General features: G+C 51.7%; 1 protein-coding gene across 1 annotated transcript in view; it reads right to left on the bottom strand.

Annotated features, from left to right (window-relative positions):
- Window positions 1-16692, bottom strand: part of HELZ2 (helicase with zinc finger 2, transcriptional coactivator) — a 17005-nt gene extending 313 nt beyond the window's left edge. The window contains exons 1-18 of the mRNA XM_010294134.1: window positions 16418-16692; window positions 16131-16314; window positions 15685-15792; window positions 14508-15031; window positions 13506-14138; window positions 11691-12474; window positions 11173-11248; window positions 6271-9784; window positions 5335-5420; window positions 4813-4944; window positions 4399-4566; window positions 4012-4153; window positions 3457-3573; window positions 2685-2877; window positions 1787-1921; window positions 1318-1536; window positions 874-1030; window positions 296-463 (exon numbers count right to left, since the gene is read on the bottom strand). Coding sequence (XP_010292436.1) covers window positions 296-463; window positions 874-1030; window positions 1318-1536; window positions 1787-1921; window positions 2685-2877; window positions 3457-3573; window positions 4012-4153; window positions 4399-4566; window positions 4813-4944; window positions 5335-5420; window positions 6271-9784; window positions 11173-11248; window positions 11691-12474; window positions 13506-14138; window positions 14508-15031; window positions 15685-15792; window positions 16131-16314; window positions 16418-16692 — 7615 coding nt within the window. The remainder of the gene's footprint in view (window positions 1-295; window positions 464-873; window positions 1031-1317; window positions 1537-1786; window positions 1922-2684; window positions 2878-3456; window positions 3574-4011; window positions 4154-4398; window positions 4567-4812; window positions 4945-5334; window positions 5421-6270; window positions 9785-11172; window positions 11249-11690; window positions 12475-13505; window positions 14139-14507; window positions 15032-15684; window positions 15793-16130; window positions 16315-16417) is intronic.
- Window positions 16693-16829: the final 137 nt, after the last annotated feature.

The raw sequence follows: 16829 nt of genomic DNA, 5'->3' as shown, positions 1-16829 counted from the left end.
GGGAGCAGCTCCCCTACACATCACAGCCTACGCCTGCGTGATTAGGAGGAAAATAAGCAGCCAAATTCTGTTAGGAGAGCGCTGTAGTATACAGGTGATGGAAACAACACGGTCTGAACCAGAGAGTGAGAAAAAATAATATACATGCTGCATACGAGCCATGCACAATCTCTGCTTTGCACAGACTGCCCAGTTTCAAAACCACAGGCCATCGGTTGTACTAGTTTGCATCTCCACCCCTTTATCCAAGCATCCTGTTCCCTGGCAGGCCTGTGCACACTCCCAGGAGACCCACCTAAAATGCAGAGTCCTTCCTGAGCTCGCGTGATGCCAACGTTGACCTGGTTTGGGTCAGTAACAAACCCCAGGTACTTCTTCTGCCAGCTCTTTGTGGGCTTTCTATCAATCTCTGATCGGGGGCAGGAACGTACAGTTGACAGAATCACGTATCTCCACTCACTTCCTAGAAAGCGGAATTGAACCAGATTTGTTTAGAAGGAAGCACCTGGCCACCCTTCCACCCCACAAGACACTCATTTCTCTACAGCAAGACCCACAAAACTGCAGCCACCATTTGGGTTTCTCCAGCTTTGGATACCATCAGACCTCCACGGAGCATGTGACATCTTCAGACATCCTCCACCTCCCTATCTTCAGCAGTGTCACCCTGCCTGGGTGCTCCAGAGGTTTCCAAAGGATTTATTTATTATAATCACAAGTCACCCAGAAACCTGGCCCAGGGATGCTTCCTCCAATGGCTGAAATGACCCTGGTGTAGGATTTGCTCAAAGACTGTCTTGGTGAGAAGTTGCTTCGGTCCTCAGGAAGGCAGGAGAGAATAGAACCAACCCTCCCCTCTCCTGCCAGCCTCACCTTGACTCTTCATGATGGTGCAGACGGTCACGCCACGGATGCCCTCTTTCAGGAGGCTCTTGCTGATCTCGGACACCTGGGCGTTGTAGGGACTCAGGACGGCGATGTTCTCCGGCTGGATGGTGCCATCTAGTGTCAGCTGCTTCGCCATCCTCACCTGGGGAGAGCAGGGTCCTGCTCACCTGGCAGCCGCGGCCAGAGGGAACCAGCCCTCCAGCACCCTGTCCCCAGGGCAGCGATGGTGCCTGGCTGTGCTGCCCTCCCTGCGCGGGGTCCTTCCCTTTGGCCGGGGGCATCGTGGTGTGCCCCAGACCCAAGAAGACACTGTACGCCACTGATCTTTGTCGTGTATCGCTACTGATCGTCCCTCCACAATCCTCAGAGTGCCCCTGCACAGCACCCTCCCCTTTTGCATCTCCAGCAATTCCCCAGGACCCTCCTTACTGCCTGCTCCACTTCTTCTAGGTTAGCTTTGGAGTTCTCATTTCCTTCCTCTGTAGAAATCATGAGGCTCTGCTCCTTCCCCTCCACGTGCCCGAAGATGATAGGGCAGCAGCCGTTATCTTTGTGGTGGAAGACACTGGGTTTACGAAGAAGCTGGGGGCATGTTCTCAGCCGCATTTCATAAAACTCCTGGGATGGGAAGTCGCAAATGCCTTTGTGCTGGCAGAGAAAAGGAAAGAAACTGAGGTGAACGAAAACCCAAGGAACTTCTCAACCTGCAGCATCTTTTTGGGTAGGCTTCACCTGCAACGCCACTTGCTATAGCTGGCACCGGCTGAGTGCGTTACTCATTACTCTACGAAGGGAAAGCACTAATGGAGAATATCTCTTTCCCAGTGGCTCAAGGCAAGCCCTAATAGCAACATTTTCTGCGATGGGGAGAAGACAATCCACTTAAGGAAGGCCTTACCATGCGGTATTGCATATCCAGCATCCATGCCTGATCGCAGTAGCGCTCAAAAAGAGACGTCTCCATACCAAGACTCTTGCAGAAGTCATTGTTGACCACAGGCCGCAGCTGTTTGTGATCCCCCAGCAAAACAACCTGGAACGAAGAGTGCGCACCTCAACTATGAGGGTGGTGGCAATGGTGAAGGCAATCAGCTCTTTGAAAGGCTATTTCTATGTTGCTACTTATTTCTGTTACGGTCACAGCAACCTCAATCAAGGACCACGTTGCACGTTACGTAAAGATCCTGATCTAGATAACATGGAGCCTCGTTCCCATCTGACAGGAGAAAGACATCATGTAGTTAAGTCTACTGAGATCTGCTCTGTACTGCTTGTCATGTTAATACTTTGTACCTGGGTCAGCACAGTTTTTGGTGGCAGTGGTACCCCACCCTGTAAAGAAGCACCAAAAATCCAGCCACACCACCACTTGTTTTCTCTTGCAGAAAGCCAAGAGCAAGTTGGGTGTAACTGTTTGAAGACGAGGGGCTGAGCTGATACGCACAGCAGAGAGGCGAGCGGATGCAATAGTTCACCAACACAGCTTTCAGGCCTACAGCAGGTCTTACGACTCTGTTTTACGTGGTATGAACAGATAATGCACAGCTCATGCATCTAGTGAGAATACTTACGTACTGCAGGTACCTTGAGCTTTTAATTATAGTTAGTAGAATTATACCTCAAAGGAAACAACTCCCAGAAGGCTGAAACATTGATACACTATCATAGATACTACCAAGAGCAACCTTAAAACCTGGTTAAACTTGGAAAAGCAGCATGGTGAGGGGTGAAAGATGCGCAGAGGTTCGAGAACCCTGAGCAGCTGTCCTAGAGACGCATCTTTGGAAGGGACTTACCTTCTCAGCACGGTGGTGGCTGACCAAGGGGATGAGGGTCTCTGGCTCCGTGGACATGGCGCACTCATCAATGATTATCTGCTTGACATTGAGCTGCTCCAGGGAGGTGGCAGATGCAGCGGAGCATGTGCACAGGATGACATCGTGGACTGCCAGTTCATATGCACGAGCAGCTGACAACTTATTTTTGTAACTGGTGGTCGATGCAGAAGACACAAGGTTATGCATAAGAGAAACATCTCCAGGTTCCTCATGCAGGAACCAGGCAGAAGCTACACTTTCCCAAATTATTATGCCTCCATATCCCTCCCCAGGATGTGCTGGTGTTCCCAGAAAAGGGCTTTGGATGGGCACTGAGGAAGTGTACTTTGTCCTGAACTCAACAGAGCAGAGGCTCATGGTGGAGGATGCAAGTGTCACACACATAATGTGACTTCTGGTCCAGATGGACCAAAGCACCAGAGCAGAAGTAACGCTGAGGCTCTGCACTGTACCACTAACCACGAGCTACTCACTTTTTATCATTCCAAACACAGAGTTTGTTAATCTGTCTCAATGTTTTTCACCTAGACCTTTGGCTTGCAAGAGCCAGGACAAATCTGCTGACTTTCATGCAGTCTACCAGTTTGCATCAGCAGAAGCCCAGCAAGTGTAGCCCAAATCTCTTCTCACAGGGGGAGGAGATTGCTGCACTGTGCTCCTTCGTGCAGGGCTTCAGAGGTGGCACATGGTCAAAGTCAGCTGTCTCTCACCAGGGTCTCTTTCTACTCACTTCTTTGTTTCTTCTTCTGTTATCAGCTCTCCCTTCTTCATGCGAGCGTCAAAGTTACAGATCTCCTGATAGAAAGGGTTGGGTGGCCGCCGGATGCGATGATGCAGGATTATTTCGCTGAATAAAGAGTCAATATATAAGTATTTTGACCGAAGTGACAGTGAAGCATACCACATCTATCTGTGTGAAGAAACCCCATTAGCTAAAGAAGTCACAGCCTGACTTTTCCATCTTTACAGACCTAACAGTTCACCGTTGAAGACGCAAAATACAACTGCCTTTCCTTAACAGCTGCAAGCAGAAATGAAGTCCAAGACTTTTAGAGCTGTTCAAAAGAGAGATTAAAACATCTAGGATGTTTTCAGCAGCCTGGGTTTCCTGACGAGGTGCTACATTAGACTATACACCTTCATTTGAAAAAATTAATTACGAAGTAGGTTAATGGTGCTGGCTCCACAGTAGTGGAGTGGAAAACACATGTCCTCTGGCTTGCTCAGCTGTACCGGTGCAGAAGCTCCCAGCGCTCTCAGAGCCTGCAGGGCCATGCAGTCCTACCTGAGCTCACGCTTTGGTTTTGCATCCCGCAAGGCTTTGCGGTAGAGGTGCCGGTTGCTCCCCGGGTACGGGTATTCCATCGTCTCAATGGCCTCCCCGTAAACCCGCAGTGGTTTCAGGTTCTTCATCTTCAGCAGCATCCCTGGGTAAGGAGAACGAGCCTGCTCATTGCCTGCAAGGTGCCCAGCGTTCGCCATGCACTCGCCTCTTCTCCCCACCCTTTGCTTATCAACGCCACCTTTACTGGTCCTTGCCCTGCATTGAGGGGTCTTCTGTAAGGACCAGCCCCACCTCATGCCCCTCCTGTCTCCCAGCCTCCTGCTCATGGCCACTTGTTCTCCCTCCCACCAGTGTGAGCTGCTTCAGGGGCCTAAAACCAATAGTTACCAGCAACAACATCAACAGACTTGTTGGATGGGCCACAGTACAAGATGCACTTTCTCCCCTTAGGTTTTTCTTCTTCAAAAGGTGGTGGTTTCTCCTTCTCAACGCTCTCCTTGTTCAGCTTATGGAACCAGTAGACAATGTGAGTTCCAACAACAGTTTTCCCAGTGCCTAGAAAAGCAAGGAAGTTGCTGAGAATGCTTTAACCACGACACCCATGCTCTAGATTAGCATATAGATGACCAGCCATGAAATAAAATCAAGAACTGAGGAGACTGCCTTGAACAGCCGTGGGCGATGCTGACCCATGCTACCTTTGCCTGTCTTGCTGAGGGTCCTATGGAAAGCAACAGATTAGCTCTAACCTGCCTTTCATAACAAAGTAGCCATGTACTCGTGCCATCTCCCCAGCCTTACCTGGTGGCCCTTGGATGAGTGTGAAGGATTTGCTCAGAGCATTTAGAATAGCCTGGTTCTGACTCTGGTTGAGCTTCCTGTAGCTGCCAGGGAGATCAAAGGATTTTTGCTGCAGGATTTTGGACATTGTCACTGTTACAGGAAAGAGCCAAGAAAACAAGTTTAAAGAAGGTTACTGAAGACAGCTCACAAGCAATTCAAGAGGAGGATGCAGCACGTACCAAGCCATCGAGGCCCATTTAAAAGACCACCTAAAAATAATCCTTGTCCAGTGCCAAGAGGTTCTGCCCCTGAGCCTTCTCTGCGAGTCCTGGGGATTAGAACATCACCCGTGCCACTCTCCAGCGGGGCATCCCATTCCACTTTCACTCTGCCAGGCTAGCAGCTCCTCTCCTCCCCTCGGCAGGGAACCCTCCTGGTCTGGCATAACCCCTGCATTAAGGGCCCACCGAAGCTGCCAGGGCACCTGCCTGGCCAGAAGTAAGTAGGCACAAAGAAAGAAAGGCAAATATTTGCACTTACCTCTTTTAGGAGGTTCATGGCCAAGGGCGATGCTTTTAGCAAGGTCAGAGGCATACTTGAGCCTCCAAATTGCCTTTTCTTTCCGTCTGATAGATAGGGAAAAATAAGAATGAATGGAATGTAGCATAAAATAGCAAAAAAGTGTAACACAGCTTTATACAACTGTCTTGTTGGTTCTTTCTCTCTGCTTTAGTGTTGCATTAAATCCTTCCACAAAGAACTTAAACCAAAACAACTCCTGTTCTGCTCTTTTGCATCTGGGACTATTTCTCAACTGTCCGAAGAGCTGAGCCTGCAAGGATGTTGAGAGCAAGGAGCACAACTTCTGTCCCAACTCCATTTTATTATGGCCCACCCCATTTTATTGGATTAGCTTCCAATTTTTTCCTAAAATTCCCAGTACAAAAGGAAGCACATTCTGCCCTGAAAAAGCTACAGCAGTTGTGAGTGCGTAGAAGTCCAACACTGTGTACAAAGAACGGCAAACTAGACATCAGCTCTGCTTTAATAAGAGCAGATCTTGCTTCACAGCAACAACAAAGGGGAATGATTGGGAAATCAGGGAGCACTTCTGCTAAGCAAACCCTGATCCAGTGCTTCACGCTGCCTTTTATGACACATATTGCAGCAATCCAGTAACATAAGAAACAGATGATGAGGGAAATTTCAGCATGGCACCTTCCCTATCTCCCCATTCTCAAGGTCAATCAGAAGAGCAAGAGGCCATCTGGAGAACAGATCTGAGAAATGCTGCCACCCCCACCAAACACCAGCTGCCCAACAGCATGGCCAGTCGGAACTGGGCAAAGACAGATTTTTCAGGTGATCAGCCGCACCAGCGAGCAAAGCCTGTTTGGGTGCAGCAATGGAGTCCCATGGGAAGCTGTTGCTTTACGTGGACAGGTTAACTGGAGCATGACCACTAAGCGCACTTACATGTCCGGCAGCATCTTTGGTATGAGCTCCACCGTGAACCGGGCAGAGGCCTGTGAGATTTCCACGGGGATGTTCTCCATAGACATATAGCAGATGTAAAAGTTCATAGTCTGTTGAGCAGTCCTGTCTGACTTCTCATCATCACTGAACTCTTCAGTGACCCCATGAGCCACCCAGGTGTAGGTATCTGGATCAACCACAAGTTTGCTTTCTGATCTGCCCTTGTTAAGAAAAGTCAGGTTCTGGAGGCCGTGGCTAAGGTATTCCTCATCGCTTTGAAGGCTCCCAACTTTCAGCCCACTTAAGCGAATGCACAAGTAACAGTGGTTGAAGTCCACTTCAATGGAGCACTCCTCCAAAAATGTTTTGTTTAGAAGGAAACTCCCTTGCAGCTGTCCTTTGCTTGTCCTTTGCTTTGCCCAGGTTATTTTGACATCATGGAGGACAATCGAGTCATTTTCGGCCACTGCACACGAAGCAGACTCCATGGTGCTCATCGGCATCCATATCTTGTTATACTCTGTTGCGTTCTTGTACTTGCCTTTGGATGGCAGGGTGGCATAGGCAGAGAAGCAATCAATAGGCTTTTCTGTGTGCTGCAGGCAGATGTCGAAACCCGGTGTCACACACCACAGCTGCACGAAGGGCACCAGGAAGCCCCGGCAGACGTCCGTGGTGAGCTGGAACTGCAGCACGTCGCCAGCGCTCAGCTCCAGGGAGAGCTCCATGTAGTGCGAGCACTGGCTCCTCCTTACCCAGCCCACGTGCCGATGGTACAACTTCTTGCCCTTCCGAAGGAGGGAGGCAGCAGTTTCAAACTCCTCGCTCCTGACGGCTGTGAGCACGTCTTGCCAAGTCTGGGTGCCAAAGAGGGTGATGCTGCGGTCACAGAGACGTCCTTCCTGCAGGCTATGCTCCTTCATCGTTTCCACAGAGTACATCCTCCTCTTCCACATCAGCCTGATGCTGTTCCGCTGCTGGATGAACATGGGCTGCTCTATCAGCTGAAGAGACCTGTAGTTAATTATCTGGGGATCTGGAAGACTCTCTTTGTTCAGTGGAAAAAGGGCTTTAAAATACTTGTTCATCCCTTCGATATCCACTACAAAGGCAATCTTCTGCAGGACTTGGCCCTTCAGCTGGGTGGCCATCTGCAGGCAGCGGGCTCTCTTCTCATACATCACTGCCTGGGAATTCTTCCTGTTGAAGTCATGACAAAGAAACTCAATGTCATCTGAAGAATAGATGATGGGCTTCTTGCGGAGCACAGAATGAAGATGCCGCTGGACCACGACATCCACGTACCGACGGATGGGTGAGGAAGCCCAGGTGTATGAGTCAACGTGCAGGGAGTAATGGCCCGCTTTTGACTGGACAGTGGAGTTAGAACGACTGAAATAGGAACGGCTGAGCAGTCTCCTGAACTCCAGGGCCACAGGGGCCAGCTTTGGGTGGATGTCATCAGTAACGATAAGGTCTAGCATCTTGAGGAAGTCAGAGACATTAGCGGCTGACTGCAGGTGCTCCCAGATGGGGGCCAGGAGGCTGAACTCCACATTTTTAGAGGAGTCTTGGCCAGGAGGCACCTCTCCCAGGTGGTGTGAGAGATGGATGGACAAAGGAAGGATGTGGCTGTACTTGTTTTTCATGAGTGATAACTGTTGAGGGCTTGGCTCGCACTGACAGCGGAGAGGAGTAACATTTCTGGTGTCCTCCTGGTTGGTGAGGAACTCAGCCACAAAACTGTTGAACATGATCATTAACTCCTCTATCATCTGATGGGACCCCCGGTTACCTGGGGAGCTTTCCTCATCCAGCCGGTCATAGAAACAGTCCTCCTGCAGCCGAAACTTCCGATGGATCCTGGAGAAGTGATAAGCCACAGCTATGCAGTCCTCCAGGGTATCAAAACGAAGGGACCCTGCCGCTCCCCTGTAGTGGTCCTTAATGCAGAGCTCTGCCTCTTCATAGGACAGCTGCCTGTCTGAGCGGATCACAGAGATGGTGAAGACTCCATTTAACATCTCATCAGTCTTCTTTTCTATGGTGACAAATAAGGAGATCACCCGACGATCTTTCTGTGGCAGGAGGCTGCAGACATCTTGGCTAATGTGGGGTGGGAACATGCACAGCGGCTCCTGGTTGGGAGCATAGTAGGTGACACCCCGTTTCTTTGCTTCCAGGTCCAAGGCACTGCCTTTGGGAATGATGCCAGCCACGTCTGCAATGTGGATGCCAATCTCATAGTGATGCCCAAGATCCCTAACGCTGACAGCATCGTCCAAATCCCTGGCACCTTGGGGGTCAATAGTGAAGGTCGGGTAACTCCGACAGTCCTTCAGATTTTCCTTGCTGAGGTTTATTTTGCTGCTGGAGGTGTATTTGGCTGACTCCTTGCTGACAGCTGCTGGATATTTCTTCTCCAAACCATACTCCAAGTCAAGGATCTTCAAGCCTTCTTCCAAAGTCAACGCTGCATGCAGAATCTCGGTTATTATCCCCAAAGGGTAGTAAAACCCTTCCCGCCAGGAGATAACCTGGACGCAGAAGAACTGGCATCTCCTTGTCTCCTGGCTGATCTTCTCGCAGCTGACCACTCTGTACTTCCCATTGACAAGCCTGCGGATAGGAATGACGTTGGGTTTCTCTTTCAGCCCTGGGACGAATATTTTGGTGACAGTGGGATCAATGGGTATCATCACCCGGGGATCAAATTCATCCATCATGCAGATGAAGGTCCGTTCTCTCTCCGCACGCTTTAAGATGCCCACCACCTTCCCCTGAGGGCGGTGACTGCCGCTGTCAGCCATGCTGCCCTGCAGGATTTCCACAAGCACCTCATCCCCAGTGAAGGCTGTCCCGCAGTGAACTCTGCCTTTGATCTGAATGGTCATCGCAGGGGAGTCATTGAGGGTGAAGGCAGAAGCTCTGTCGAACCCTTCTTTGATCAGTTCGCATCTCTTGTACATTTTGGGGTGCATGTGCAGATACTCCTGCATCATCTGAGAAGAGAAGCTGATGTATTCCTGCCTGTCTTCCCACAGGTTTGAAGCCTCAGACTTCACATTCAGCAGCCCTTCTTCAGACACAGTCACCAGCACATTCTTGCTCTCATCTAAGAGCTCCTGGAGGATGGGATCGTCAGGATTCATGCTTTCAGCCTCAGAGCTCCAGGAATCCGTGTCGCTGTCCTCCTCGTCCCCCTCTGGGCTCCTCCTGCTCCAGATCTCCTTGTCACATGCAGCCTGTTTGATCTGGGCCATCGTCAGATTCTCCGGGAAGATGCTTTCCTTCTCGATGCACTGCTGGATGAAGCGCTTCCATACCTTGCTGCACTGGCCATGTGAGCACAAGGCCACAGCATCCCCCACCGCAATAACCAGCGACTGAGCCCGGGTCATGATGGTGTTGAGCACTCTGGCTTCATTGAAGAACTCAAGGTGGTGGGAAGCTGAGACACGCAGGCTCTCGCTGGTGTGGACTGTGCTGATGATGATGACCCGGAACTCCCGCCCTGCACCGGAGGGGACAAAGGAGAAGTCACTCATGGGAACCCAACTGGGAAGACCCTGTCTAGCTGCCACCTGGCCCTCTGCCCATCTACGCTGTGTTACGTGGCCATGGGCTGATGTAACCTCACTTGGCTGAGTCACAGGAGTCACCTGATGCAAATAAAGCCGCTCCTGGAGATCGTGAGGGCCTCCAACCATGAACCAGGATGGACAGACACCACAAGGCCACCACCACCCAGGCACCAAGGGAGTGAAGGGCAGCGTGGAGATGGGAGAAAGGCAGAGCACTGGACCAGTGCAGTCACGAGCGCCCATGGAGCAGCCCTGCGTGCTCAGTGCCACTGGCAGCCCCCGCCAGCCACTCCTTGCAAATGTGGATAGTTTTCTGTGAACCGCAGATTCCTTGGGGAACAAAGGGTCTTGCAGGAACAAGAGCAGTGACCATTCACAAGACTCCCTCTCCCCTCGAGGACAGCTCTGCTGATCTCACGACAAATAAAAAACAGCAAAAGGCACCCTGGTGATTTCAGAGCTGGGAAGAGACTGCAAAGAAAGGGTGTGGAGATCAGAAACACACCCCAGGGGTCAGTTTTTCTCACCATGAGGAGTCCCAGCTGCACAATACAAAAAAAAAACCAAACAAACAAACATGGATGAGTCATAAACTAAGATCTTGAGGACAAAACCAGCCCTATCCCTCTCTTGTCATCGAGAGTAGCAGACTCCTCCTTTAGTGAGCTGTTCTGTGATTTTTTGCTGTGACTGATACCCACAGGCCATCCTGGTTTCAATTCCCTTCTATTACTAGTCTCCCCCCCTGGTACTAGAGGTTTTCACATGACTCACACATGCTCAAGTCCCTGGGATCACACTTACACGGTTTTCACCCTCCTACAAAGCAACGTCCATATATTTGAAACAAATTGACAGTTGGGTGCAGATTTAATTCAGTGTGAAATCTTATTCACTAAGGAAAGGAAAAAAAAAAAAATATCAAAGAACTACCAACCAGAAGGGGATGGAAATCAGCCAAAGGATTTCCAGGCACTCCCTGCTAATCAGCGCTACGTGGGCTGTGGCCACTTGCTGCAGCGGTGGCAGAGCCACAGGGAAGGGCAGGGGAGCTCTGCCTGACAATACTGCATGCACCCTCCCAAAGAGATATTTTGCCACGAGATCAGTCAGTATTTTGCATTTTAGCAAGGAGGACAATGGTAAGATGTGGGAAAGACCTCTGCTAATGACCCAGTGTCTTCCCCCTGTCCGTTACACAGTGGCTGTAGCTGCTAATAGACTCTCCTGTCCACCAACATGACTGCAAAAGTTCTCTCTAGCACACAGAAGATCTCAAAACAGCCAGGCATGACCAACTATTGCACAAGACACAAACCTGGCAAGTTTTCATAGTTTTCTACCACCACATCTTGTAGCTGCTTTTTCCTCAGCTCTTGTCTTGTTGCAGAAACCTGGTAATAAAGAAAGAGGCACAGCTGAATAATACAGTTTCAGCTCAGAAATGCTCCCCACCCAACACCGAGGTTCCTCACCCTTCTCAGCTGCAGGTTCCCCAAGAAAATTACTCGACAGCAGCCATACCTCCTGGGCTGACTTCAGCCAGTGCTCCCACTCTGCCCTATAGTTAACCTGCCTAGAAGATGTTGAAAGAAATCTTCAACTAAACCATGCCACCATGAGGCATCTCTGCTCTGACCACCCATGACTCCCAAAAGGGGAGTGCCTCGAAAAAACACTGATGGCATGCAAGACCCTAGATTCCCTATTTTCACTAGCACAAGAGATAAGTTTATCAGAAAGAGAGGCCAGCATTTATTAGGGAGCGTTTAGAGAGTGGTCGGCAGTGCATGCATAGCCCCTTCGGGGGGGAAAACGCATGGTTCTCCTACATACCTGCATCCCATGGGAGACCACGCAGATCCTCTTCAGATCTCGGACACCCCACTCATCTGGCCACCTCTGATAGATCTCCTTCACTTTCTCAATCACTTGTATTATCTCAGAGGTGTTGTGCCAAGAAATCATGGATATATCCCTTTCAGCCATGCCAGACACATGGCAGAACATGAGTGGGGAGATTTCAGGATGAGGTGGGATGTTCCCACTGGCTTGGATGGCATTGCCTTTGCCAATGTAGAAGTGCTTGGAGACAAACTCAATTATGCCTGCAGTGGAACGATAATTTTCATTGAAGATGATCCTGCTCTTCACGGCCACTTCATGCCTCTCTTTCTGGTAAAACTGAAAGAGTCGGTTTAACAGAGTGTGATCAGCAGATTGTCCATCCCCAACACAGAACAGCTTTGGGGTTATCTGCATGTGGTCCCCGGCGAGGACAATCCGGGTCTCAAAAGTGGCATAGGAGAGTGGAACCAAAGCTTCACACTCCAGCATCTGAGCAGCCTCGTCGATCATGATGTGGGTGAAGTAGCCTGGGGCAACCTTCAAGTTCTTGGATAACATGGAGGTGGTAATAATGATGTGGTGCCTGTCGATCTCCGCCCGCGTGGGGTGCCGGAAGGAGCGCTGGTCGGGCGAGAGGCAGCAGTACATCTGAGTGATGGGGTCCGTCAAGTTGGTAGGACGGTCAGTGGATATAATCCTCAAGGGAACAGCCCACGGATGCCCGTTGGTCACGTAATGATGGAAATACTCCCGGATGTAGATGTCAGCAGCACTGGCGAGGAACACAAAGGGAAATTATCAAGGAATTGAAGTGCTGTTCCCAATGCTGTGACCATCATCCCAATGCGCTATCTGATCATTCACCAACACGCACCGAAACTCTTCCCCGAGCTTTGGCCGACAACGCACTCGTCACAGGAGATACTCACATAGGTGCAAAGAAGCTGGTGGTTTATGCAGCCACCAATTCCAAGCCTATTTTGAGAGTATGGTTTAAACTAGGAGTTGGTACGGAAGACTGGAGCATCTCTTGATGCTCCTATGGAGAAATGCAGTGTGCCCAACAAAACCTGTGGCCCTGCCTCTCTCTAGAGCTAAGTCACACAGAACTCTCCTCTGATAGCTAACCATGCCCAGCCCAGGCGGGTGATACAAGATCTGCAGAGGAAGCTTCAGTGCAACCAGACAGCCTGAAACAGGCTAAGATTAGCAGTCGCCCATCTATTATACATTAAAAACTAAGGCAGTAACAGCCTGCAGGATCAGATGTGGACACTCTTTTCAGCGTAACTGCTCTAATTTTAACAGTCTTGGCCTGGTTTCTCTGAAGGCAGATTCAATGGCAGTCAGACCAGATCTGCATTTCCTCTTCCCCAGGCTCTCCCTGGAAAAAGTAAAAAAATTGGCATGTGCACAAAGCACAACGGTCTTCAAGGGCAAGTAGAGCACAACTCAGCAACACCAGGCAACGGCTTTCTACTTCTTCTAGTACACAGTGAAGGCTAGAAAGAACTGTCTGTCCAACCCCATCCCCATTTTATAAATGAGGCAGGAATACGCTGCCTCTTCCACAGAGACTTCCACCCATCCCAGGCTTCTTCCTAGCAGGAAGTACTAGAGCAGTTTAAGACGTATTAAATAAAAATGAATTTATTTAAACAAGTAATTGAAATGCATACTAAGAAAAGGGCTCAGCTCCATCTCATACACACTGGCTACCACTCATCCCATCAGGCAAGCGATGGATCAGTGCAGGGACCTGGCCCACAACTCCAGTTGCCTCTTCCTTCATCCCCTGCTAACCTGTTAGTGTGAGTGCAAATCAGCACCCGCGTGTTGGGCTGCCTGAGGATCTCTATGGTGGCCATTGCCAAGGTGAACGTCTTCCCTGTGCCAAAAGGCCCATAGATGAGAAGAGGTGGGACCTGCCGGCTGCTGGTTGCCTGTCCCGTGATGAAGGAGATGGCTAGTTTCTGCTTGCTGTTCCCTTTCTGCGGTGACCCAAGAGAGTAGGGGACAGAGCAACTGGCAACATCCGGGAGGACCAGCTTCTCATCCAACAGGCGGTCCACAGCCTGGTGCCACTGCCGGAACAGCAGTTGGTCAATCTGGAACTGGATCTCTACCCTGTGGGAGGTGTTTGGCTCGAAGTTCAGCTCTGAGCAGCATCTCTTTGGTATCTGTAGCCAGATGGTCTTCTCCGTGGTGGCTTTATGCTCCACACCAACTTCGTAAACCCGATTGTCTACAGGTGGGTCAAGTGCCAGGAAAGCAGTGGGCACAGACCTGCTCAGCAGATACCCCTCATCCGTGTCCGGCGAGAGGTTATAAGGGGTAGGCACTTCAGCAAACAGCTCACCAGAGAGAGCAAACTTCATCCCCACAGAGAGGCTTTGCAGCATGGGGGTCAGCAAGATGAGGACCCGCAGGTTGAGTCTGAAAGGAGGAAACACCTGAATGAAGAGCAGAGAACTGGCCCACCAGTTCATCAGCAACCGCCCTCCCTGCTGCAGAGAGGGGATTGCCACCTACACCCAGAGAGGGTCTGCCAGCCCCCTGAGCACACGGAGTCTGAAACTGTGCTTCTAGCTAAGCCACAGGCGCAGGACAAGACCCAGCCCTTCCCCTCCTATCAGTACCCAGCAAGCCATCTTTCTTGGCCGGTTTCCATTTTTCTGGGAAAGGCACCCCAGGACACAACCCAGAAGGGACAGAGACTTCAGTAGCAGCATGGCCCCAGGGTTAGCAATGGGCTCGTGGTCCACAGTGAGGAGGAACCCCTCTGGATCCACACTTGGCACTTACTTTGCAATGAGAGCCTGTTCAGCTTCTTCCTCACGGAAGAGGAAGCTGTGCATCCTCTCACGATAGTTGAGACGGGTGATGGGAATGTTTGCACCACCCTCACGTTGGTAGTCCAGTGCGAGAGCAGGAGGTTTGTATTTAGCCAGCAGATCCACATCTTCGCTGGTCCTTGGCACGCTGGGAACGATGATCCGGTTACCTCTATCCCATCGCACGAAGTTGACGGGACGGAGGCTCTCCCTGCTGCTGGGGATGTGCTGGGGGGTCTCCCGCTGGCCCACCTTCACCTTGATCTTCTGCATAAGGACGGGGCGTCTGCCAAAGTCGAACACCACCCATTGCTCAAAGACGCCTAGCGTGCAGCACTCCATGCAGACCTCCACCAGCGCAGTGCGTGGGGAGGAGGACAGGGTGGCCACGTGCTCCCCTCGAATGTAGTGCAGGCCCCGGGAAAGCCCGTTCCCCGAGAGGTAGAAGCTGACTCCAGGTTCCCGCTTCAGTAGTGCCACGTGCTGCAGAGGCATCTGCCAGTTGAGGAGAAGACAGGGCCATGGTGAGAGCAGCCCACGGGAAGAGCCCAGCGGCTGATGAGGTCCTCCCAGCAGCATTTCCTACTGAAAGCTGCTGCAAGAACCAAATGCCATGCCGGACGTACAGCGCGCTTGAAATTCGCCTTAAAGGAGCCTATTCCTCAAGCAACCCCACAACAAGTATTTTAAAGTCTTAAAGAACGTCAGGTTTCGGTTTTATAGCAATTGAGCCAGTCTGCTGTAAGTGGGAAATCTCCTGTGTTGGAGAGGACCATCAGACCCAGCCTCTCACCCCCAACACCCACGAAATCCTGGGCAGGAAAGCAGCTGAATCTTGTTGTTTGTGCTGATACATGAGAAGTGCTGAAAGCAGCCAGGTCCGCCCCAGCCCCACCACACGAGTCGAGACAGGAGACACGGTGGCTGCACCCCTCATGCATGGTCCCAGCTCGGGCACCACCTGAGCTTGAGCTGCTCCCAAATACCCACCACACATCCTCATCTGGACATCCCAAAACCCCTATCCTTCTGCCCCTTGCAGAAATAATAATTGAAAAAACCCAAAAACCCCTAAAGGACAAGGACTGTGCACAGCAGCAGGTCCTGCCCGCGGCTCGCAGCCTCCCGCTGCGCAAAGCTGGGCTTACCTGGGAGTGGACCCTGAACTTCCAGCGGTATTTCATCCTCCTGTCCTCCAACTGCATGTGCAGCGGCTGCTCACACACAACTCTGACGCCCTCGACGTGCTCGGCCATCTGTGGGGGAGGCACGAGAGGAGCGGGACTGAAGGCAACATCCCCGAGAGGGGACTGTCAGTAAATCCTCATGCTCAGTCCTCACCCACTGCTGCTCAGTGTTCCCACGCAGCAGCCTTGGGAAACGAAAGCACCCACGGCACCGCAGCGTGGTCAGGTACCCCGAGCAGGCTCTTGGGTTGCCGTCTCGGAAGGGGTGAAGGAAGGGGGAACGCAACGTCCCTTTCTGCATCACCGTTAGAAAGGTGAGTGGTGGGCTCCGTTCCCAAGCTCTTACACAAGAGGCTTCTCACAATGTGCTGGACCAACGCGCTCCCACCCTGCCGCCCGCGACTCACAATCAACACCTCGTTGGAGCACGTCTGATACTCAGCAATGAGCCGGTCCTGGTAGGACAAAAGCCCTTCCTTCAGTGCTTGCTTCTTCTTCTTCACGGCAACCTTCACCCTCTGGATCCACTCCTGCAGCTCTTCGGCAGAATGAGCCTTGGTGCAGCTGTTCCCCATTTCGCACACCTCCGCTCTGTTGGGAGAGAGGTGTCCCAGGTGCCACCCATCCCCTTTTTTTGCCGGCAGCTGCCCGCTGCTCCTGCCCTCTTCCCCGCTGCACCAGGTGGATGCCTTACCTGCTACACAGCGAGAACTTGGTCAGCCCGAGTGGCGGCGTGCGATGGACCCACTGGACAGAGGTGTCGGCCGAGAGCATCTGCATGTGCTCAATGGAGGAGCAGTGGCTCTCAAAGCTCTCCTGCGAGCTGAAGATCACCAGGCAGATCCGGCAGTAGAAGTGCACCGGCACGGGCGCTGCCGCGCTTTCCCCGTTGGTCCTGCAGGCCCCCGCGGCCGGCAGCAGGTCGGAACGAACCAAGCCGTGTTCCCTCTCGGCCTCCCAGACAGCCATCTCCACGTCGCTGTGTGCGAACTGGCAGCGCTGCGGGCCATGCTTGCAGGGCTGGCCCCTGGAGACGAACCTGCAGTAGTTGAGGGTCGGCATGAACTCGGGGCAGGGCCGGATGGCGGTGTACTGCTGCTTCCTCC

This window comes from Phaethon lepturus, unplaced genomic scaffold, assembly GCF_000687285.1.
Source record: "Phaethon lepturus isolate BGI_N335 unplaced genomic scaffold, ASM68728v1 scaffold35689, whole genome shotgun sequence".
NCBI lineage: Eukaryota > Metazoa > Chordata > Aves > Phaethontiformes > Phaethontidae > Phaethon > Phaethon lepturus.
The sequence above is the reverse complement of the archived record's forward strand: the minus strand, read 5'-3'. Positions and strand labels throughout refer to the sequence as shown.